At 43.3% G+C, this 25,638-nt stretch overlaps 1 protein-coding gene and 1 long non-coding RNA gene across 5 annotated transcripts in view; one reads left to right on the forward strand and one right to left on the reverse strand.

Moving 5' to 3' along the window:
• Positions 1-6,016: 6,016 nt before the first annotated feature.
• The window catches only part of nek10 (NIMA-related kinase 10), a 470,337-nt gene continuing 450,715 nt past the window's right edge, over positions 6,017-25,638 (reverse strand). For all 4 annotated transcript variants that reach the window (XM_085988547.1, XM_085988546.1, XM_085988548.1 and 1 more), the window contains 5 exons: positions 20,488-20,598; positions 19,822-19,930; positions 18,171-18,223; positions 17,048-17,109; positions 6,017-8,226 (listed from right to left, as the gene is read on the reverse strand). In XM_085988547.1, the coding sequence (XP_085844673.1) occupies positions 8,175-8,226; positions 17,048-17,109; positions 18,171-18,223; positions 19,822-19,930; positions 20,488-20,598 (387 nt within the window). In that variant the 3' untranslated portion in view covers positions 6,017-8,174. The remainder of the gene's footprint in view (positions 8,227-17,047; positions 17,110-18,170; positions 18,224-19,821; positions 19,931-20,487; positions 20,599-25,638) is intronic.
• The window catches only part of LOC147117516 (uncharacterized), a 59,266-nt gene continuing 55,283 nt past the window's right edge, over positions 21,656-25,638 (forward strand). The window contains exon 1 of the long non-coding RNA XR_015078460.1: positions 21,656-21,761. This is a non-coding gene — a long non-coding RNA (uncharacterized LOC147117516). The remainder of the gene's footprint in view (positions 21,762-25,638) is intronic.

Raw genomic sequence — 25,638 nt, forward strand, 5'->3', positions numbered from 1 at the left:
AAATTGCTCAATGGACCAATGAGGTCCTTAACTGCTCCTACCTTCTAACCTAACTGAAAAAATCCTTGCCTTCACTTTCAGAATTGTCCATTATCTTATTTTTCATGACATTTTAGCAGTCCTAACACAGGCTTTAGTTATCCTCAGCTACTTTTTTATACTTGCCCTGGCTTCCTTGCAATTGTTCCTTTTATACGTAGTGAAACACATTTTTAGGTTAATGTTTCCATAAATCTCCCAGTTTAGCCATTTAGGTTTCATCTTGCAATGAATCTTCCTCTTAATCCTGGAGACATATAAGGTTGCCTTTTCCATCAGCATAAATTTAAATAAACTCAATTTTTCATTATTAGTGTTGTTTTTGTCTAGCAGCATACTCCAGTGAACCTTTCACAAATTGTTTCTCATAAGTGGAATCAAGTACAGTACTAACATGAAATTAACAATGCCACTAATTTGCCCATATCCTAATTTGCACCATCCCATTCACTAATCACTCCTGTGCTCGCTGACCTACATTGGCTCCCAGTCCAGCAATGCCTCAAATTTACAATTTTCAATTTTGCATTACAATCCCTCCATGGCCTTGCCCCTCCTTATCTCTGTAACCCCCTCCAGCCTTACAACCCTCCGAGATCTCTTTGCTCCTCCAATTCTGGCCTCTTATGCATCCTGATTTCCATCACCAACCATTGGCAGCCGTGCCTTCAGCTACCTAGGCCCTAAGTTCTGGAATTCCCTCCCTAAACCTCTCCGCCTCTTTACCTCTCTCTCCTCCTTTAAGACACTCCTTAAAACCTACCTCTTTGATCATGCATTTTGTCATCTGTCCTAATATCTCCTTATGTGGCTCTGTGTCAAATTTTATTCGCGAACTCTCCTGTGAAGCGCCTTGGGACATTTTACTATGTTAAAGATGCTATATAAATGCAAGTTGTTGTCGTAATTTGCCTAATCAACTGAAATATAAATTTACAATGATTGCTGTTGTATGTTTAAGTTCTACTCCTCCATAACCTTCTGCAATCTGTAAGCCCCCTTTTTGAAAGAATCTACAGGTCATAACAGTACCATTCTACAAGTCATAAATCTTGAAAAATAAAAACTTCTTAATCAATTTGCTTGTAGCTTCCTAATTTTCTGTGCTATACATTAGATTGCATTCAAAATAGCCAATAGTTTCTTATCCGATTCCCTTCATTATTCCAGAATTACATCTCTTTGAAACTGAAAAACCCTTTGGGCAGTAAAATGTACAGACGGTGGCCAATTTATAGAGATTGATTTACAGACTGAACTAAAAAAGAAAAGAAAGATTTGCATTTATATAGCGCCTTTCATGACCCTGGGACTTTTGAAGTGTAGTCATTGCTATAATGTAGGAAATGTGGTGGCCAATTTGAGCACAGCAAGCTCCCACAAACAGCAATGTGATACTGCCCAGATAATCTGTTTTAGTGATGTTGATTGAGGGATAAATATTGGCTGGGACACCAGGGTTAACTTCCCTGCTCTTCTTTGATATAGTGCCATGGGATCTTTTACATCCACCTGAGAGAGCAGACGGGGCCTCGGTTTAATGTCTCTTCCAAAAGATGTCATCTCTGACTGGAGAGTCAGCCTAGATTTTTGTGCTCAAGTCTTTGGAGTGGGACTTGAACCCACAACCTTCTGACTCAGAGGCTAGAGTGCTACCAACTGAGCCATGGCTAACACCAGTAATAAATATAGGTAACTTATCTGGATCAGAATTAATCACTCCCATCAGATACCAGGGACAAACAATATATTAAAATATTAATTCCTTACAGCTAATCATACAACCTCATAATGCACACCTCAACTTTAAAGGTTCCCTTGGGTCTTCTTAGTTCAGCCGCGAGCAGAGTGGTATTGATCTAAGATTAATCCTTAACCTGAAAATGCTCCTGTGTATTTCTTGCACTTGGTCATTATATGGTTGGGTCTCTGTGATGAGGTGTCCTATCTTGGACAGAATGATGTGGTTCCTTGGAATACTGATCTTATTGCCTTAAGGATGAGGTTGGAAGAGAGGCTGGTCTCCTGGCAGCATTGTTTTTAAGCACACAAATAGGCTTTCTGCTGCCTCTAAGGGCATGGAGCCTATGAATATTTTGATGAGGAATTCTCCAAACCAGTCAACTTGGCCTGAGACAGCTCAGGCTTATAGCCATTCTAGCTTATTAACATTTCCTTAAGACTAAAGTCCTCTCGTCACCATTACTTATCTGTATGAGGTATTATTTACTATTGTCTACGATGCTCATCTTGATCTGACCCAGCAAATGTACAGATGATGGAAGCTTTAGGAACCCTGGGGTACAGTGACCACATAATGATAAAGTTTAGCATGATCTGGGAATCAGAAATATCCAAGACCAGGAACCAGATACATTATTTTAAAAGGGTTAAATTCAATGAAACGAGAGAACAATTAAAGCAAATAGACTGGGGAAATTGTTCAACAACACTTAAATAAGAAAAATGGAACACATTTAAAGGTATAATGCTGAGCATGTAGGATAAATACATTCCCAAAACCAACAAGTTCAGACTAAACAAGTGTGACCCCAAATAGATAAGCAAATAAATTAAAAGTAAGATAAAGACTAAAAATGCCATGTATAAATCCCACAGGGAGAAAGAAGGGGCTCACCAGAGATTACAACAAATTGAAGAAATATGTTAGACAATTGATCAGAAATTCAGAGAGACCTGGAAAAAAACATAGCTGCTGTGACCAAGCATAACAGTAAAAAAAAGAAGCCAGTCAGAGAAAAGATGAAAAGTGTAAAAGATGCAAATAGTCTTAAAACTGAGGACAAGCACAATATAGTAAATATTCTGAATGATTACTTCCTCCAAATGTTCTCAAGGGAAGAAATTATCAACATGCCCTTTCCAAACAAAGACATCCCAAACAAAATCAGTGACTGCTTTAAATGTGGTGGCAGTCTCAAGGGTTTATGATAGAGTAGATAGGGAGAAACTGTTTCCACTGGCAGGAGGGTCGGTAGCCAAAGGACACAGATTTAAGATAATTGGCAAAAATTCATGGGGAAATTAGGAGAAAGTTTTTTATGCAGCGAGTTATTATGATTTGGAATGCACTACCTGAAAGGATGGTGGAAGCAGATTCAATGGTAACTTTCAAAAGGGAATTGGATAAATACTTGAAAAGTAGAATTCTGCAGGGTTATGGGGAAAGAGCAGGGGAGTGGTACTAATTGGAGAGCTCTTTCAAATAGCCAGCACAAACACGATGGGTCAAATGACCTCCTTCTGTGCTGTATGATTCTATGATTCGAAGTCCTAAACAGGCTAATCAAGCTCAAAACAAATAAATCCTCAGGGATAGATGGTATTTATTGCTGAGACTAGGGAAGAAATTTGTGAAGCACTGACAATCATTATGAGAGTGTCTTTGGATATTGGGGAGGTACCAGAAGATTGGCTATCTTGACTCTGGGCCCAATACCAGTGGCATGGCAGGAGTTCTCTGAAATTCTACCGTTCTCTTCCAAAATAGCAGTGCATGTCAGCCCATTCAGAGAGCTAATCAAATAGAACTTTGGAGGTAGGCTGCCCAGGCAACTGCAAAGGATGCAGCCCACAGCAGGTCCTTCCCAGGACAGCTGTCATGAGATGATACCCACCTCAATCCCAGCAGCCTCCTAATCTATGTGTGCAGTCAACTACCTTGTGTGGCACTGGCTCACAGGTTGCACCTGTAAGACACACTATGATTGGTCATAGGAAAGCACCCAGGAAAAGCATAGTGATAAATAGTAGTGTTATATGACATATGTCCTCAAAAGCAATGTTGATGTATGAATTGGGCTGTTGTTCAGTGAACATCTTAGTTTCAAGAGATATTGTTGGGGTTATGTAGCGCGGTTGGTTTATGCGACCCAAACTCAGATGTTTTCATCTATGTGATTGGAACAGCCATGGATTCTGGGAGGTATCTACCTCCAATTGGTGCATGTTGCATACAATCTTGCTGTGAACCTTCAGCTTTAAAACTGGTATGGGATATAAACAACTACATAGGTAAAGGATTATATAGAAAATAAAGGTAATTCATTATGGTTTTCATAGAACAATTAGTTATCACACAGCCACACTAATTGGTTGGGAAAATGAATGCCTGCAACAGGGCAGCCATTGAGAAATTTATGGAAGGGACACCGGAGGCCTGTCCACACCAATGCTCCACCCACACCCATTCCTCACATACATCCCTTTGCTCAAATCTTGTAAAAGCCAATTGTCCTTTACAAAAAATTGACCAAAGTTGTCATATTCGGTGGTTCTCAAACTTTTTCTGGCTGGGCCCCTACCAAAATAATTCTCAATGCAGCGATTTTCATCTCAGTACTGCCTTATTTATGGTACTGGGACCAAAATTGCATGGAGTTTGGCATGCTGACTTGCTGCTGGAGATCCAACTGTTCCGATTTTTGAGCAGACCCCAATTTAGCCAGCCATAGCTCCTGTTGGAAATAGGTGGAGGCCTCATTAATAAAAGGAAATAGTGCAATTAAGACCCCAATACCATTTACACCTCTACCCTGCTTTCAGGCAAAATGTTGAAAATTTTGAGAGACATTTTGTTTGTATTACATTGCAAGTTTTTGCTACTTAGACTATGTAGTGTCTAATAATTTCTGAATTTTAAGGGGTTACTGGCAATGCACATTTTTTCTTCACTGGGTCCTTCTGGCAATTCCACTCCGGCTTCAGGATGAGGAGGATCAGCAACAAGACGAAGGAGCAAAAAGAGCTGCAGTAGAAGGGAGGCCAAAAAGGCGTCATGCTTGCAGGAATCCTCAACCTCCCAACAGAATGTATAGACCTAGGACAACATACTCATAGTTCTCTGAGGAGCAGTGCATAAGGAGGCTGTCCTTCTCTATGGCGGCTGTCACACAGTTGTGTCACCTTCTACAACAAGACCTGCAATCAACTGCCACAGCTAGCATAGCAGTGCCTTTTTGCAGTTGAGGTCTCTGTATTCTCCACTTCTTTGCCTCTGGCTCCTTGCCACAGGGGAATCAGTAACATCAGTCAGTCTGGAGCTCAGACTTGCATCAAGTAGGTGACTGATGCCATGTTTTTCTTAGAGAAGACACTTTCATTGCTTTACCCATGAATAACTGGAAGCAGCAGGATAGTGCTCTGGGGTTTGCACATATTGCAGTTTTGCCCCGCAAGTCGACGGCCTGCAGGCTCTCTCACATGACCTGCAAATCCTACAAGTATATATACTGGGCTCTTTAAATTCAGGTTGAAGTTTCTAAAGAGTCCAGCAGCCCTGGATGCCCCTTTAATACTGACAAGAGCACAAAGTGCAAATGATAGAAAATGGGGCATATGATATCACTGTTATTATTGCCTGATTTGCAAAAATAGTTGAGTGCTTACCCTGATCATTAGAAATGATGGTGGAAAATTGGGCAGGCACTAAAGTGAGCAGAGCTCCATGTGAACGCAACTCTGGCCATTTTCCTATCCAGGCTCCCAGCTTCACATTGGTAAAGTGGGTAGTCCTGATCTGAAAATCCAGGCTTTTGACACAGAGATGACCACATGTGGTATTGATGGAGACCATAAATATGTATTAGCAGGGTTTGCCCATTCAACACAAATTAAACACATTCAATTCACCTGATTCAAAGCACTTTAACTTAATTGATTTCTGATCAAAAGTAAGCAACCATGTGCCCACAGCCAAGTTTACACCAGCTATCATCCTGAAGTATTGAAAATGCAGCTTCGTTTTTGAAAAAAAGAGTTGTTATTTCTTTTAAAGCTGTTTTATGTCATACTTCCTTCTGCATAAACAAGCACAGGAGCAAAGTGGTGCTGGTTAATATAAATCACAGCACTCTTAATTTGATATTTTACAATTTAAATGGTGAGTTGACTAACTGATGCCTATAAGCTTTAATTCATCTCTTAATTAAAAATGAAAATTATACTAAACAGAAAATGTTCATTACAGATTTTATTTTTAATCATTCAGTACAATATAGAGAACTTTTAGGTATAACAAAAATAGAACATACCAACTTTTGTAAATGTCTCAACATATTGCTGTCCAAGTTGCAAACATGAACAGAAACTTATTTTTAAATACACTTATTCACTCAATTTGCACAGCACAGGCAAGTAATATTTAAATTGTGTGTTTACATAAAAATGTATTTCCTTAAAGATCTAGTTGAATGCAATACCATACCATTATTGTTACATTAACAATCAAAAGGTTAATAAATGGGTGACACTTTTCTAACTCTTTTTAGTTGCTTAAAATTATGTGCCTGAGTCACAATTTTCTATGTGGACTATCAAATCCCAGGAGGATTTGAAGAATTAGTGAAAACTGTAAATGATGACTGAGTTACAGAGATCACAGGTCTAGGAAGCTATGAGTCTTTTGTGCGCTAGTAATACTGGTACATTCACAATGAGGTACAGTTTAATCAGAAAGTAAGTCACATATGAGCAGCTATTACTAGTGAGCATTCAGTAACATTAGTGCATCTTATGATGTGAGCTCAATCCATTTAGCTTTATTATGAAGCAGCAAAGTATTTTGAAACTGAAGAGTTCTACTTTTGTGCTTGAATTACATTAGTTGTACTAAAATGAGGAAAGAGAGAGTCACTACCTATAACTACTTTCTCTAGGGATGCAGGTATAGCCACAGCCAGTGCTGGTGTTGCATTTTAATCAACATTTGCAGCTACATTATATTGAGCAATATAGTATAGCATGCCAGAAAAATTATGAAAGTAACCCCTTTCCTCCAAAACATGCCGCCTTCAGCTTCAGTTTGATTAATATACTGACACTTTTAGATAAACTATAATGATGAAATGGTTGATGCTTCTGTACACTGAAACCATTCATTATTATATATACTATAGCAGATACACATCAGGCAGCAATGGTATAAGATTTTAATAACCCAAATAAATCAGACTGGATAACGTACTAATAAAGCAGGAGAAAAATAGTATAAATTGAAAAATATCAATATTTTTCATTTTCAATTGAAATTTTCTGTAGCTGGTTTTCTTTTTTCTCCTAGTTGAATTAGAAAGCAATATAATAGTGTTACAATATCTGATCAGCCAATATTGGTCTATTACATTGATTACCTAATCATACCTGTGGAGAAATTGGTGTTCTAATGGGTTCATAACTATCACTTCACTGCAGAATACTTCAATACGGCTGAGATTCCCTTATGAAACAAGCTGCTGCTGTGTCTTGTTCTGTTTGCACTGGAAAGGAAACGGCTACTGCTTTTAAACACAAGATATGACTTGTTTCTTCATCAAAAAAGTCATTATCTTCAACATTTTGAAGGTGTGATTGAAAAGCAGTCAATTACTTGCATATGCATTATGTAGGTGAAAATAAAACATTGACTGGTTGATTGGTGGATTCAAATCAGCATAACATACCTGAATCCATTGCCTTATGCCACATTTCTGGCATGAATAGTCTCACTTTTTTTTAACAATTTTACACAAACATAAAAAACAATTATGCCAACAATATGCATATTAAATTGAAAATTTACCAGATGTTGTCCATTACTAAACATGATGATAATCAGTCCCTTAAAATGGTTCCATAGTTTATCAGGTTGTCGCATTTACAGACAACCTGATAACCTATAAAAATGCATTCTCTGCAGTGAGTCTATTGTACCAATTCAAGCAAAAAGCCATGAGAAGAAAACTTAGCTGTGACATCAGTGGTAGTCTGAGCCCATATCCACAATATTTTGTTGCATATCAATTTTAAACCTTCACCATGTTGAATAAACAAGAACTCTATAAGTAACACAATAATAAATGAATCAAATTATTTTACATTTTAAGCAATAAATGCAGATATCCCTTTGAAGCAATTCAGTTCATCCTATAAAGAATACATTGGATAGGAAATATTTATGGTATACACTGCATAGTATTTGTGAATACAGTTCCTGTTTTCACTCCATGTTATATGTATAGTTCAATGTGCATTTCAAGCAATAAATGTGTATCCAATAATCCCTTCCTATAATCCTGTGTGAAGGCAGTTCTGTTGTGCATTTCTTGATGATTTCTTATGAAACCCTGAAAGGAAGACTAGCGCCTTGCAGTCAAGTGGTTCTTGATTGCCCATGGGTAAGTATGATTCCTGAAACAGAAATATTGAGAGAATCACTGTATTGTGGGTCTAGCAGAAAGGAAAATGGGATTATTATCTGTAATGTTTGTTGTAAGAGGAAACCAGGCACTTTTTCTACTTAAGATTGTACAAACAATTCTGAAACAATTGAAGTCTTTTCTTTGAAACTGCGGAACACAAATAAATATTTCTATTTATTTAACAAAAATAGAAAATACTGGAAATACACAACAGGTCTGTCAACATCAGAAAGAGAAAAGATAGGCTAATGGATATTATCCTCTCCTCAGGATTACATCCATTCCTCTGAATGAACTCGTGTATTTCCAGCATTTTCTGTTTTAGATTCAGATTTCTAGCATTTCCAATTTTTTTCTTTTTTTGGATTCTACTTTTTTTTTTACATTCTATTTTGTTTTTTAAAGTGAATTTTATTCTTCTGCTCTTCAGTGCTGGGGAGAAAAACATCTCTTCCATTCAGCTGCCAAGCAACAATTGCTCCCAGGTCAACTATAGTGCTATCTTCTGGAACACTGTGGTTCCTGCCTGTTAGTTTCATTCTACACTATTGAATCAAAAGTAGTTCCTTACAATGATGCTGCTCTGATGACCTATGCTGCCTGAGCTCACACGACCTCTTGTGTGGGGCCAGCCTGCTGAACTCCAGTTAGCCTTGTGCTGTTTAATCTATCTAGACTTCCCTGATTAATTGCACAACAAATCTTGTATCCCTTCACATGCCCTCATAGGAACATAGAAACATAGAAGATAGGAGCAGGAGTAGGCCATTCGGCCCTTCGAGCCTGCTCCGCCATTCAATGTGATCATGGCTGATCATCCAAATTCAGTACCCTGTCCCTGCCTTCTCCCCATATCCCTTGATCCCTTTAGCCTCAAGAAATATATTCAACTCTTTCTTGAATATATTTAATGAACTAGCCTGCACCGCCCTCTGTGGCAGAGAATTCCACAGGTTCACCACTCTCTGGGTGAAGAAATTCCTCCTCATTTCAGTCCTAAATGGCTTACCCCTTATCCTTAGACTATGACCCCTGGTTCTGGACTCCCCGGCCATCAGAAACATCCTTCCTGCATCTAGTCTGTCCAGACCTGACAGAATTTTATAGGTTTCAATGAGATCCCCTCTCAATCTTCTAAACTCCAGTGAGTATAAGCCCAAGCAACACAATCTCTCCTCATACATCATTCCTGCCATCCCAGGTATCAGCCTGGTGAATCTTCGCTGCACTCCCTCCATGGCAAGAACATCCTTCCTCAGATAAGGTGACCAAAACTGCACACAATACTCAAGGTGCGGCCTCACCAAGGCCCTGTAGAACTGTAGCAAGACATCCTTGTTCCTGTACTCGAACCCTCTTGCTACGAAGGCCAACATACCATTTGCCTTCTTAACCGCCTGCTGCACCTGCATGCTTACCTTCAGCGACTGGTGCACAAGGACACCCAGGTCTCTTTGCACTTCCCCTTCTCCCAATCTATTGCCATTCAAATAATAATCTGCCTTCCTGTTTTTGCCACCAAAGTGGATAACCTCACATTTATCCACATTATAGTGCATTTGCCATGTTTCTGCCCAATCACCCAACCTGTCCAAATCGTACTGGAGTTTCCCAACATCCTCCTTGCAGCTTACCCTCCCGCCCAGCTTTGTGTCGTCTGCAAATTTGGAGATATTACATCCAATTCCCTCGTCCAGATCATTAATATATATTGTGAACAGCTGGGGTCCTAGGACCGATCCTTGCGGTACCCCACTAGTCACTGCCTGCCACTCGGAAAATGACCCGTTTATTCCAACTCTTTGCTTTCTGTCCGCCAACCAGTTCTCTATCCAAGTCAATACCTTGCCCCCAATCCCATGTGCCTTAATTTTGCACGCTAATCTCTTGTGTGGGACCTTATTGAAAGCCTTCTGAAAGTCCAAATACACCACATCCACTGGTTCTCCCTTATCCATTTTACCAGTTACATCCTCAAAAAATTCCAGTAGATTAGTCAAGCATGATTTACCTTTTGTAAATCCATGTTGACTTTGTCCGATCCTGTCACTGCTTTCCAAGTGCTCTGCTATTACATCTTTTATAATAGACTCTAGCATTTTCCCCACTACCGATGTCAGGCTTACCAGTCTATAATTCCCCACTTTTTCTCTACCACCTTTTTTGAATAGTGGGGTAACATTAGCTACCCTCCAATCCATGGGTACCGTTCCAGAGTCTATCGAGTTCTGGAAGATGACCAGTAATGCATCTACTATCTCTAGGGCCACTTCCTTAAGTACCCTGGGAAGTAGACCATCAGGCCCTGGGGATTTATCGGCCTTCAGTCCCGTCAATTTTCCTAACACCATTTTCCTACAAATACTGATTTCTTTCAGTTCCTCTCTTTCATCAGACCCTATGTTCCCCGGCATCTCTGGGAGGTTATTTGTGTCCTCCTTTGTGAAGACAGAACCAAAGTATATATTTAGTTGGTCTGCCATTTCCTTGTTTCCCATTATAAATTCCCCTGATTCTGACTGTAAGGGACCTACGCTTGACTTCACTAATCTTTTTCTCTTCACATATCTATAAAAGCTTTTACAGTCAGTTATGTTCCTTGCTAGCTTACTCTCATATTCTATTTTCCCTTTCTTAATTAATATAGATTAGGTCCTTTTATTAGGCGGGTTTGAGGCGGGATCAGGTCAGGAAACCCATTTTTAACAGTTTAACTACCCCCATGTTCCAAACCTACCCATTTTTTTAGGTTAAAATTCCCCCGTCACTGCATTGTGCTGGAACAAAGGGTTCTGCAATCCAAACCAGGGTCTGTGGCAAGGCTACAGAGGGAGGAGGACCTATATCTTATTAATTTTACACAATTCGTAAAACCCAGCAGTTACAGCAAGGCGGGGACTGCTGCATCCTGGAGGCGTCTTTATACCTACCTCTGGATCCAGGGTCCCTACCTAACACCACCCCACCCCCTCCCCGTGATCGGAGAACCTCCCCCCATGCCCAGGCCTCCGTTCTCTCCACAAGGCCTCCAATCAGGCTTCGGATGCCTCCATGAGGCCTTGCATGCAAACCCAGCCTCCTGGGTTTCCTGACCGCCTTGGAGCCCCCGCCCTCCTCCTTAAAACCCTGTCCTGAGAGTCTGCTGCCAAGTGTACTGAAACTTCCTTAGCCTGGCTATCCCAGATGATTTAAATTGTTGTCCAGTTAATATGCTACAAGTTTCACTGCTTTAAGGCTCACTTGAATCTCAAGTGCAAATAGCACACTTGCGTAATTATTTATAACTCTAGGTGTAAACTCAAACTGGTCCTGAGAGAGAAAAATAAAATACTGCAGATGCTGGAGATACTGGAGTTCTGACGAAAGGTCATCGACCTGAAACGTTAACTCTGTTTCTCTCTTCACAGATGCTGCCTGACCTGCTGAGTATCTCCAGCATTTTCTGTTTTTATATCCGAGAGAGAAAAGTTGTTTGTAAGTCAAAGTTAAAGAGATTGAGGGCAATTAAATGGGAGTTTCGCAAGAGTAGGGGTACAAATTCAGAAAGCTTCTGGAGAGCTGAAAAAGCATTTCAACCTTTAGCAATGTTTAAGGGGCAAAGTGTAACAGGCCAAGATAAGTGCAGATATGAGTCTGTGGTGAAGTGATGGCACAGCCCAGCACTCAGTCTCCTCTTTGATGGCTGCTGAAGTAGAAGTGATGCTGCATGAGACACTTGCGAGGAGAGTTGCCCTCTGTGCCAACTCCACAGCCCGATCCCATATCAGGTTTGTCTTAGATATTCTCTCGGGTTCAGCGGTGCTGGGGTCATACCTGTAAGCCGACTCTGTGTCTCTTACATACAAGAGTTTGTCTGTACTGTCAATTATCTGATTATACAACAGTATAACCCAAAGGTGTAACAAAAGGTCCCCCTTGTCATCTCAACTGGATGTTTTGTCCTTCGCACTTGACCTCATGGGCACTTCTCCAGTCTTTTGGTAAGAGAACTGATCAACACTTTAGTGAGGGGAGACTGATATGAACTGCTGAGCTGCTTTATTTACAGCCAGCAAGGGAATATAGAGTAACAGCTGTAACAAAATCTCAGTTACTTCAACTAACATCAGTTTCATCTTCATTAACAAGAAAAATAACAAGCCTTACTGTTTTTTTTGGTTTGTTCTCATGATGTGGGTGATGCTGGCAAGGCCGCATTTGTTGCCTATCCCTAGTTGTGCTGAGTAGTTTCTTCTTGAACCGCTGCAGCCCTTATGGTGATAGCGCTCCCACAGTGGTGCTAAGTAGGAAAATCCGGCTTTTGACCCAGCGATAATGATGGAACAAGCGTATATGTCCAAGTCAGCATTGTATATGACCTGGAGGGGAACTTGAAGGTGATGGTGGTCCCTCAATATTGTTGCTCTAGTCCTTTTCAATGGTAGAGGTCATAGGGGAGGGAGTTGCTCCCATAGAAACCTTGGTGAGTTGCTGCAGTGCATCATTATGTAGACTGCAGCCACAGTGTGCTAATGGTGGAGGGTGTGGATATTGAATCCAATGGCAGGGGCATCAATCAAGCAAACTGCTCTGTCCTGGATGGTGTCAACCTTCTTCATGGTTGTTGCAGCTACACTCATTTAGGTGAGTGGTAAGCATTCCATCATACTCCTGAGGAGCCTTGTAGATGGTGAAGAGACTTTGAGGGCTAAGAAGTTGAGGCAGTCATTGTAGAGTACCCAACCTCTACCCTGCTTTTGTAGCCATGGTGTTGACATGGTTGGTCTAGTTCATTTTCTGGTCAATGGTGACCCCCAAGATTTTGATGACAGAGGACCTGGACATGGTGGTACCATTGAAGATCAAGGGGAGGTGGCTGGGCTTCCTCTTGTCATTGGTCATTATTTGTCACTTAGGTGGTGCAGGTGTTACCTGCCACTTGTCAGCCCAGACATCCAAGTTATCCAGGTCCTGCTGTAGGCTGGCATGGGCTGCTTCATTATCAGAGCAGTTGTGGAATCATCAGTGAACAGCCCCATTCCTGATCTTACAACAAAGGAGATAGGACACCAGGAGAAGTCCCTTGCTCTTCTTCAAATAGTGCCATAAGATCTTTTACATTTACCTTGAGCAGGCAGACAGGGCCTCAGCTAACCATCTCATCCTCAGACAATGCAACAACCCCTCAGAATCCCTTGATCCTGTGCTTAAGTCTACAAAGTGGGGATGTAACACATGACCTTATGACTCGGGGCAAGAGCGCTACCAATGAACGAAACCTAACACCTTAAATTTAAAACCAACACTAATATTATCGAAATTTTTTCCATGGAAAAAGGTGAAAAATCTTAACATACAACAGTGCTCAAAATCTAGCTTCACATTAGGTTCTGTACATTATAAGGGTTATTTTATGAAATCGTGCTCCCTATGTGGAGCCTTACTCTCGGAGTGCATTTCAGGAATTTAGGTGCATGCTTCCCACCCCACAATTTTCCACTCATAGGGCAGGATTTTCATTGGGCCGTGGAGGTGGGATTGGAGGCATGTGGGGGGTTAAAATCTCAAAATCGGGGGGCACGAACCCATCCCACCCCGCCTCCATGCCAGTTTCAAAGGAGGTGGATACCCGACCTGTGCTGGGAGCCACCTCCCCAAGGCGGGAAGGGGATTCGTGCCAATTAACTGCCTGTCAACAGGTAGTTAACAGGCAGTTTTTAGCCTAATCCCTATTTTTATTCCTGAAGCGTGGGATTCCCGACGGCTCCAAACCATGCCAAGTTAGCGAGGCGGACCGTCGGGCTGAAGGGCTTGGAGGGTTCGAGATGTCCGGTGTTCAGGTGAGTGATGGGTGCATGAGTTCAGAGGTAAGTGTGTTTGATGTGTGTAAAGTGTTTAAAGAAGTTTTACTTACATTTACTTATCTTTACAGCCTTCCTTCCTTCAGGTCTCAGGAGTCCCTCATCTCACCAGCACAGAAAGCAGAATGGCTGCGAGTTGTCAAAAGTTGCAGCATTCAGCTTTCTGTTCTGGAGAGATCTCTAAATCAGCCTGAGAGGAAGGAATTAACTTGGAGTACAGATTGTCAGTGTTCGACAGCTTCAAACAGCTGTCAAACACTGATATTTCATCTGTCAAAAGCTTTTGACAGATGAAATGTCAATCTGTGGCGTCACCTGTTGCCGGGTGGCCCTTAATTGGCCTGCTGAGCCCGCTGGGCGGGCTCAACACGGTCAATCAAGTGAAAATCACGTGGATTGGCCACAACTCGATGGAGGCGGGATTACAACCCCGAAAGTTGTAGTCCTGCCTCCTACACGCCTCCTCAATCAAAATCTAGCTCATAATGTTTGGCTGAATTCCTAGTTACGTGTGCAACAGGATCATGCATTCATTGAATTACACCTAATATGTCAGTTATTTTTGAATTAAGCAAGTTTAATTGATGAGCATTCCCAAGGAAAAGCAGTTCAGGGATACTGGTAACTGAGGCAATGGTGCAAATGTGGCTGAAATGTTTCATGGTTACAGATCGTAACAGAGCTGACACAACAAATAATGGTTCATGGTTTTGTTACATTGTAAACTACATTCGGTCTAAGTTGGATATTTTGTATTGGTGCATTTCCACCACCCTTACTATGGAGAGGCCACTGCCTTTCTGTATTGCTATAGCTTTAAAAGTGGTTATCATTGTGACTGAAATTGAATTTGTTTCTTTATAGCAGCTTCTCTAATGATTACTGTAAATCAAAGTGAAACAGCAACAAAATAGTGTTTTCAAAACCATTAGTGACCAACGGTGGAGATTTGGCCCAGATATTTACTGGGGCGGGATTTCCAAGTCGGGGGGAGGAGTTCTGGTCGAACGCCGTGGAGCATTATCTCCATGGCGTGTGTGTTTTTTACTAAAACAGGTTCCCTGGCTAGAAGCCAGCCTGGTTGACAGGCTTAACGGGGGGAGAGGGCGAACGCGAGGGGGGAGTGGGAGATCGCGAGGGGGCAGTGGGCGATCGCGAGGGGGGAATGGGCGATCGCGAGGGGGGAATGGGCGATCGCGAAGGGGCAGTGGGAAATCGGGAGGGGGCAGTGGGAGATCGCGAGGGGGGGAGTGGGCGATCGCGAGGGTGGAGTGGGAGATCGCGAGGGGGGAGTGGGCGATCGCGAGGGGGGAGTGGGCGATCGCGAGGGGGGAGTGGGCGATCGCGAGGGGGGAGTGGGCGATCGCGAGGGGGGGAGTGGGCGATCGCGAGGGGTGGGAGTGGGCGATCGCGAGGGGGGAGTGGGCGATCGCGAGGGGGAGTGGGAGATCGCGAGGGGGGAGTGGGCGATCGCGAGGGGGGAGTGGGCGATCGCGAGGGGGGAAGTGGGCGATCGCGAGGGGGGAGTGTGGCGATCGCGAGGGGGGGAAGTGGGCGATCGCGAGGGGGGAGTGGGCGATCGCGAGGGGGGAGTGGGCGATCGCGAGGGGGGAGTGGGCGATCGCGAGGGGGAGTGGGAGATCGCGAGGGGGGAGTGGGAGATCGCGAGGGGGGAGTGGGAGATCGCGAGGGGGGAGTGGGAGATCGCGAGGGGGGAGTGGGAGATCGCGAGGGGGGGAGTGGGAGATCGCGAGGGGGGAATGTGGGCGATCGCGAGGGGGGAGTGGGCGATCGCGAGGGGGGGAAGTGGGCGATCGCGAGGGGGGAAGTGGGCGATCGCGAGGGGGGAGTTGGCGATCGCGAGGGGGGGAGTGTGGGCGATCGCGAGGGGGGAGTGGGCGATCGCGAGGGGGGAGTGGGCGATCGCGAGGGGGGAGTGGGCGATCGCGAGGGGAGAAGTGGGCGATCGCGAGGGGGGGAGTGGGCGATCGCGAGGGGGGGAGTGGGCGATCGCGAGGGGGGGGAGTGGGCGATCGCGAGGGGGGAGTGGGCGATCGCGAGGGGGGAGTCGGCGATCGCGAGGGGGGGGAGTCGGCGATCGCGAGGGGGGGAAGTCGGCGATCGCGAGGGGGGAGTCGGCGATCGCGAGGGGGAGTCGGCGATCGCGAGGCGGGAGTCGGCGATCGCGAGGCGGGAGTCGGCGATCGCGAGGGGGGAAATCGGCGATCGCGAGGGGGGAGTGGGAGATCGCGAGGGGGGAGTGGGCGATCGCGAGGGGGGAGTGGGCGATCGCGAGGGGGGAGTGGGGCGATCGCGAGGGGGGAGTGGGCGATCGCGAGGGGGGGAGTGGGCGATCGCGAGGGGGGATAGTGGGCGATCGCGAGGGGGGAGTGGGCGATCGCGAGGGGGGAGTGGGCGATCGCGAGGGGGGAGTGGTGGCGAGCGCGAGGGGGGAGTGGGCGAGCGCGAGGGGGGAGTGGGCGAGCGCGAGAGGGGATGGGCGATCGCGAGGAGGAGTGGGTGAGCGCGAGGGGGGGAGTCAGTGACCGCGAGGGGGTCATTGTTCGCAGGGGTTGTGGGGTGGGGGATGATCCGATCACTGGGCAAGTTAACAGGTTTGCTTAGGGGACCATGGGGGAAGCACTACTGCTCCTTCTGGCCTACAAGCAGTGCTGGAAAAGCATTTACCTCTTTCATGCAGCAGTCCTCGCCTCCCTTTAGCTGCCGGGTGCCTGAAACAGGTAAAATCTGAGGCACACAGCCTCATTAACATATTTAACTGAGCAACCGACCTCTTGGGGAGTGGTTTGGTCGCCCACTGCCCGTCCCACCTCCGTGAAAACCGGAAGTCAGTGGGTTCTGAGGTGGGTTGGGTTCGGGTTTGAGATTTGTTCATTTTATACTTCCCACCCGACCCAAAGCCAGCCATTTGTGGGGGTTAAAATTAATCTCCTTTGTGTATAAACTCACCTGTTAACAGTGTTCAGGATATCGTAATAACCATTTTCAATTAGAACTTCCTCAATTATGGTCTATACATGAAACAAACAGAAAAAGTGTAAACAATCAAATGGTATTTTTAACTCCTTGGATGAGAAATTCGGTTGGTTAGCGCCTCCCGTTATCACCTCCGGGCCGGGGGTGGGGGGGGTGGGGGGTGATAACGGGGTGCTAACTAACCGACCGGGCGTGGCAAGATGAACGACTCCCGCTAACCAGGCTGAGAGGGTTGCGGCGATGGTAACACTTTCCACCACGATCTCCTGCGCTTGGCGATTGTGATGTCATTGCCGTGCGCATCGCCCCGGACACGAACTTCGGTTCCACTCCCTGCAGCATCGCCGGGTGACAGCATCGACAGCTGCAGGAGGCGTTGTTCGGGGGCTTTGGAGACGCAAATAAAAGGGGATATTGGCGCAGGTAGGAGAAATTTTTTTAACAACGCTTCAAGTGATTTTTTTGATTGCTCCTGGGCCACGATCGATCAGCCTGGCACTCTGCTGGAGTGCATGGGGCTGATCGGGCCAGATTGCGGCTGCAGTCGGGGACCAGCTAACTGGTCCCAATGCAGAGCCTGCAGCGATGGCTCTTCCCTTTAAGGGACGGGTTGAGCCTCAGATTGCGGCAGCGCTGCACAGGACATTGTGCAGCACTGCACCACTACCCCGCCACTTGCTTCCTTTAGCGCTCCAGGAAGGAAATGGAGCGCTTGATTTAGTGCTCCACTTTCCTCCTGGAGCACAAACACCGAATCTAGAAAAAGTTGGGAATCATTAGCACCTGGCGCTAAGTTTCCCAGCTTTCAAAAGTTAGTGCCCCAAATGGGGAGTTAACGAATTTCTCCCCCCTTTTCTTTCACTAATCTATAAATTGTTTTTTTTAAATAAATATTTGTAAAAATATTTTTTACTTAGATTTGTACTGATCATTGTAGAACTAGGAGAATTAGATAAAATCCAATATATTTGATACATCAAGTTTTTGAAACAAAACAAATAAAATACAGTGTGGCTATTTTTCAAATTAGTTAAAAGTTTAACTATTGTTATATACAGGTAAGTATAATTCAACATGCATATAATGAAACACTAACCTGCATCTGCTCGTATGTTATTCCTTCCTCATATTCATAGCTGTAGGTATTCACTAGAGTTTGGTGGGGAGGAATAACAGTAATAACCAGAAATGACAGAACAGGAAATAAATACACAGGGTGATGTAACAGATGTGCAAGCGACTGGCCCACTACTGCATGACTAGTTAGCATTCCATTTAAAACATTAATATCTGTCTAAACAAAACTCTGTTGCTTTTTGTCTTCACCACCTGGGTGGTAATCTAGCGGAGCAGATTGCCTGCCCTTTACAGAATCTGATCAATTTTCATTCCATTGATTTCAGGTGGGTTCTATAATAGATGGGCAATACACTCTGCCAGATCACCACCCAGGCAGTGATGTCGAAATCTATCCCAAAGTCTCTGCATTATTGCTGTATATTAATCCTCTACCTGTTGTTACAAAACTTGCTTATTTCATATATTAATGCCTGTGGGAAGTTTTAGATTCATATATTCTGAAAAGCATTTGCTTTACAGTGTCAGCCTTGGTTCAGTGGTAGCACCCTCGCCTCGGAGTCAGGAGGTTGTGGGTTCAAGCCCCACTCCAGAGAACTGAGCATAAAATCTAGGCAGACGCTAAGGGAGTGCTGCACTCACGGACGTTAAACTTAGCCCTCGTCTGCTCTCTCAGGTGGACATAAAAAATCCCATGGCACTAATTTGAAGAAGAGCAGAGGAGTTCTCTCCCACATCTTAGCCAATATACATATCTCAACCAACAGCACTAAAAACAGATTATCTAGTCATTATCACGTTGCTGTTTGTGGGACCTTGCTGTGCACAAATTAGCTTCTGTGTTTCCTACAGTATAACAATGACTACACTTCAAAAGTACTTCATTGGCTGTAATACGCTTTGGGACATCATGAGGTTGTGGAAGACGCTATATAAATTCAAGTCTTTCTTTACCTTTTAAATAGGCTAGATTAGATATTGTTGTGAATAAAACATTAACAAGCAGGATTATTCATAAACATAAGATCCTCTAAGAGAGTAGGAATGTGCAGAATGAATATGATGTTCATAAATGATTTAAGGGCATAAAAAAGCAAATTTGTTTTCATATGAATAATTCAATTTTGTAAACTGATCACCGTTATTCTAAACAGTTGAAATATTCAGTCATGTACATGATCTCTGGTCTATATGTTCACATCATTACAATATAGCTTCATTTTGCAACAAACATTTTAGCTGGTAGGGGTCTTTGTTAAGTGTCATCTCAGCCCTATTCTCCAGACTTCCCTCCCTAAGCTCCTGTGCCTTACTTCTTCTCTCCCCGCTGTTAAAAGCTTCCTCAAAATGTATCTTCTCAACCATGCTTTTAGTCATTCCATTAAAGGTGCTACATATAAATGCAAGTAATTGCAATTATTTCCCTCAAAAGCAAAATATTTTAGTTGTTTTTGTAATTAGGTAAATTGTAATCACTGTCTATACAAGATATTTCACTTAAAATAAACAGTTGGTTGTACAGGGTGGTTCTAAGGTATAGACAACGCATTAACAAGTAAAATGACAGGAACTTTGCTCACAAGTTGTTTGGTTTTCTTCACTCATTAATAACACTCCAGAGTTTAACATGCTTTGTGGGATAGGCCAGGTATCTATTAAATGATTATTACCTGCCCTGTCTCCAGGGAACGCGGCATTCTCTCTTGATGTCTGACGCATTAAATTACAATCCGCTGTTACGAAGTTCAGTTCAATCAGTTCAGGGGACCCTTGAAGGAGCTATCAGAAAAAATACTTATAGGTTATATCTGCTTCCAGCATGATTTAGGTAGTCATATTTGCTGCATAGAACCTCAAAAAGGTATGAAAGAATGCACGAGTGAAGGAATACAACATAAGCTAACTTATTTGATATTTGCAATCTATACTCGACTGATAATCTTTCGATGATGTACTAAGGGTAATGAATTTGGATGATCAGCCATGATTTCATTAAATGGCGGAACAGGCTTGAGGGGCCGAATGGCCTACTCCTGCTCCTATCTTCTATGTTTCTAATCCAATATTATTTGGAATTACTTATAAAGAAGTCACTGAATATTTAAATATATTAACTCAATATACAAATGGTTCAGATTCCAGTTTAAATGTGGATTTAATCTTTTGCACATCAGTAATTTGGGCAGATGTTTCCTGTGAGTTTTGAATTTTTTGGAATTACCTCATTATAATCCCTTCACTTTGAAGATCTCTATGTGGTTTAGAAGTATATCTTTGAAATTACTGAACTTTCAGATAGTTGCACGAGATCATTTATCTGTGTTATGACAACAAACCTTTTTGAGCTCTGCTTTCAAGTTGCAGGGGTTGCTCTGTGGACTGAATAATGACTTCTTAAACCTCTCAATAACACTTTTTCGAAAGTTATGATGTAAAGTGGGTGGAAGCTGTGAGGAAAGAGGAGAAAAATACTTCAAATGAGAGCTTCTTGTTATTCATACTTAAATTAGAGAAAAATCAATATAGCTCAATACAGGAGTTTGAAGGTACTGCATTGAGCAATTTTTATACATCATAATGCACAATATATATTGTGGCCTCATTAAACATTCCAAAAGCACCAAACATTTTATGAATTATGAAATGCATCCTAAGTTTCAAAACAAAACATTAATGAAGGAAAGTCAAACTGGCATCACTTTATGCATGTGATGTGAAAAGTACAGCAGTATCACTCATTCTGTACTTATTTCCATGTATACCTGTCATTGGGGAACATCAGGAACAATACAATACATCCACAGATTGTTCTTATGTTCACTTACCTCTTTGTACAAAGTTTAAAAAAAGCTTTTCTTAAAATGAATTGTCTTCGAGTGATGCAGTGGGGGTAGCATACTGCTCTTTTCAACTCTGGGGCCTGGGTTTGAATCCAAATCAGACATAATGGCCCGTATTTTTCAATCCCTACGGGTGTGTGCGCGCTGTGTACACACCCGTAGGGACATCGGAAATGCCGTTTGCATGTGCTGAAAACCGTCATTTCCGATCTGTCAAGAATGCTCTTGACAGATCGGACGCCTGCCCTGGAAAAGGGCCTCTGCGGGGGGAGAGTTCTGCTTTCTGCAGAACCTCCGCCCGCAAAAAACACTTCAAAATCTTACGCCTGGTAAGGCCTGCTTTTACCAGCATAAGAGTTGAAAAAGTGTTTAAAAATTTTTTTTTTCACTCATTTATAATTTAAAAATACTTTTAAAAAAGGTAAGTTTATTTTTAGCCCCGTAAAAAACTTTAATTATTTTTTTCAAAAAGTTACATTTTTGTTTAAAATATTTAATTTAATGTAATTTGAATTCATTTTAAAAACGTGATGGTTTTTAAAAAATGTATTTAATGTTTTGATGTGTTTTTGGGGTGGTCTCCATTCATACTTTTGACAGGTCTAGCTGTCAAAAGTATGAAGGGAGATTCCCTTCTCCTATTGGCTGGCCTGGCCCACGTGATCCCAGGGACGCTTGCAAACTGCATGCGCCCCTGGGATACGTGGGCCCTGCACATTTCGACTGTGGAGGCCCAGCATTGGAAGTGTTCGGACCTCGGGAGTCCTCAGGTAAGAGCGTAGATTTTTTTCCGATAGGAGGCATCCGCACGCAGGAAGCCTCCTATCGGAAATTACGGGCCAATATGAAGGCCTTGTCTCTCTGCTAATGATATGTTGAAATGTGTTTGTGTATGAGGTTCTATTGGTTTAGCCACAAAGATGCCCCTATTGAACACTAATTGTCAATCTCACACTCAGAGAGGCCATAGAGTTGCTGGTGTGTAAATTGGAAATGTCATGCTGGTGCAGTAGAAGGTGTTATTCAGAGATTGGACTTAAAGTGGTGTAGAGAGTTTGACTTGCAGCTGGCTGCTATACCTGACTTGAGAATGGTTGATGCTAACATTTGTTTGCAACGAAAGCATTCCATTACCCTTTGCTTTAATGCACATGAAACTTGTATTTTTACTTGATAACTTCATCTTGCATTCTTTCTGACAGTCTATATTTTCAAGAAAAGTTTATGAGTTCCAAATAAATTGAATTGTTTCTCTTCTTAAAAACTATGATTAAAAAATTAAGATTTTGCCTTTCACAAATGAAGCATGCAAAAGTGATAATTCAACAGACAGTCCAGCTTCTCCTGTGATACTTTAAATATATTTAACTTGTGAAATTACAACCAAAATAAAATACTTAAATTAAGATTTACTAGAATTGTTAGGGTACTAACTTCTGTATTTTGTCAAAGAAAAATTACATTATGTTACATGCTCATTGTATGCGATATTAGGATTGCTAAGGGTTTTAATTCTTATCATTCTTATCAAAAGTTTCAGAAATTTAAGAAAATTAGGCCTAGAATTTTGGCTCGAAAGCACCCGGTTTTTCGGCACTACGGGTGCCATTTTGTGTCCAAAATGGCGTCCAAGCCAGGCTCTGCTGCTGGCTGCGCCGGAAGCCATCTTGTTAAAGGCCAAACAAGAGGCTGAAGCAGGCGTTAGTCCATTAACATATGCAAATAAGGGGCCTAACGCCTGCTTCTGCTAGCTCTTGCAACTTTGGTTTGGGTCTGAGGCAGCCAGCACCAGTGCTGTTTGCCCCCGGGAAAACCAATGCTAAACAGCATAGAATTTAAATAAAGGTAAGTACTTACCATAATCACCAGCACTCCCAGTCCTGAGCTCTAGGACCTCAAGCCCGACTCCGACTTCCAAGCCTCCTCCCGATCTCCCCACGGCCCGACCTCCTAACACCCCCGCCCGACCCCCCAACAATACTCCAGGCCCTCCCGATCTCCTCCCAGTCCTAGCCCGGCCTCGACCTCCAATCCCTCCGCCCCCGCCCCCGCCCCCCCCCCAAACAATACTCCAGGCATCGCCAAGCTTCTTCCCCAACCCCCGACAGTCCTCCAATTGGACTCCAAAGCCTGGCCGTTCCTCCTCCAGACCCCCACGATCTTCTTCCCCATTTACCTACCTGAAAATTGGTGCAGGCTCCTATCGCTTCGCCATCTGCATGATAATGAGGTCCAAAGCCCAAAATCCTGGGCTCCTCGGATTTTCTCATTTGAGTGCGGGCTGTTAGCATTCTGTGGGTACGGCACCCAAAAATATTCACTACCGAATTTCTAGGCCATTATCTCCAATGCAAACCCCTTCATACTATGGTTCAAACAACAATTTATGAAAAGATGCTCCTAGACTCTATTGTTAATTTGTACTGTATATTAAATTATTGAATTTACTTCATTAATTTTATTTCAATTAAAAAAACATAGTGGCACAACATTGAGGTGACAGACAATTTAAATTTACCAATGCAGGCCTTTACTTTGCATCAGTGTCGACTCTCACAACAAATAGGATTATATGGAATGTATCATTTATAATTAAAAAGCCCTAAGACTTGTATTTATCTCAAGTTTAAATGGTGATTTAAACACCATATAAATATGCTTGGACCATGATGAGGGTGGTGGGGGTCTGGAACTCTCTGCCTGAAAGTGTGGTAGAGGCAGAAATGGTCATCACATTTAAAAAGTACTTGGATATGCACTTGAAGTGCCGTAACGTACAAGGCTACAGACCAAGAGCTGGAAAGTGGGATTAGGCTGGATAGCTGTTTTTCGGCCGGCACAGACACGATGGGTCGAATGGCCTCCTTCTGTGCTGTAAATTTCTCTGATCCTACAATAATTCCATATTTAATGAATATTTTGATTGTCCATACGCATTTGAAAGCAGCGATTGTCGGGTCACTTGACTCGCCAGTAGGGAAGTCATGGGAGGGCAGCTAGAGTGGCATCGAGGGCTGGGGGGTGGGAATGGAGGCCAATCGCGAAGACTGTGGATTCAGGGAGCACTCCTGTTCCTCCTAGCTCCACAGCAACATCTTTAAATTAAAGAAAAAAATTTTGGTGGCAGCTACTGCTTCAGCAACTGCCGAAGAATCCTCAGTGGGGCAGGCCCGGGATCTGCTCCGCTCATCGCAAACCAATTTCCCAGAGGGGTCCTAAAACAGGTGTTAGGCCCTTTGCATATGGTAATGAGGGGCCTAATGCTTACGAACATACGAATTAGGAGCAGGAGTAGGCCACTCAGCCCTTCGAGCCTGCTCCGCCATTCAATAAGATCATGGCTGATCCGATTAATTCACATTTCCGCCTACCCCCGATAACTTTTCACCCCCTTGCTTACCAAGAATCTATCTACCTGTGCCTTAAAAATATTCAAAGACTCTGCTTCTACTGCCCTCTGAGGAAGAGAGTTCCAAAGACTCACGAACCGCTGTGAGAAAAATATTCTCCTCATCTCTGTCTTAAATGGGCGACCCCTTATTTTTAAACAGTGACCCCGAGTTGTAGATTCTCCCACAAGAGGAAACATCCTCTCCACATCCACCCTGTCCAGACCCCTCAGGATGTTATATGTTTCAACCAAGTCACCTCTTACTTTTCTAAACTCCAGCAGATACAAGCCTAGCCTGTCCAACCAAGACAACCCGCCCATTCCAGGTTTACAGTCTAGTAAACCTTCTCTGAACTGCTTCCAACACATTTGCATCCTTCTTTAAATAAGGAGACCAATACTGTACACAGTACTCCAGATGTGGTCTCACCAATGCCCTGTATAACTGAAGCATAACCTCCCTACTTTTGTATTCAATTCCCCTTGCAATAAATGATAACATTCTATTAGCTTTCCTAATTACTTGCTGTACCTGTATGGTAACCTTTTACAATTCATGCAATAGGACACCCAGATCCCTCTGCATCTCAGAGCTCTGCAATCTCTCACCATTTAGATTATATGCTTTTTTATTCTTCCTGCCAAAATAGACAACTTCACATTTTCCCACATTATACTTCATTTGCCAGATCTTTGCCCATTCACTTAACCTATCTATATCGCTTTGTAGCCTCCTCATGTACTCTTCACAATTTATTTTCCTACCTATCTTTGTGTCATCAGCAAATTTAGCAACCATACCTTCAGTCCCTTCATCCAAGTCATTTATATAAATTGTAAAAAGTTGAGGCCCCAGCACTGATCCCTGTGGCACACCACTCGTTACTTGATTTAGGCGGCCAACCAGGTCACGTAAAAAAAGAACATGTTAGCAGTGGCCCAAATCCACATGCAGATTGGGTGTGAGCCATGTCACTGCCTAAAAATGGGTGCAATACATACCAATTTCTACTCTAAACTTTCTTTTCAGCCTCTAAATGTAGAGGATGGACATTTCAATGGGAATTCTTCGTGCTTTCATGGAGTTGGAGGACATAAGAAATAGGAGCAGGAGTAGGCCATTTGGCCCCTCGAGCCTGCTCCGTGGAGGAGTTCCACAGGACCGAGAAGGCGGGTTCACCTGCAGCTTAGGTAGTTTGCTCCAAACTAGTGGGGGAAAATTAGCTTTTGGATTCACCGGGAGCAGGGGACGTGGT

This window comes from Somniosus microcephalus, chromosome 5, assembly GCF_052327205.1.
Source record: "Somniosus microcephalus isolate GS21.2 chromosome 5, FLI_Smic_1.0, whole genome shotgun sequence".
Lineage (NCBI taxonomy): Eukaryota > Metazoa > Chordata > Chondrichthyes > Squaliformes > Somniosidae > Somniosus > Somniosus microcephalus.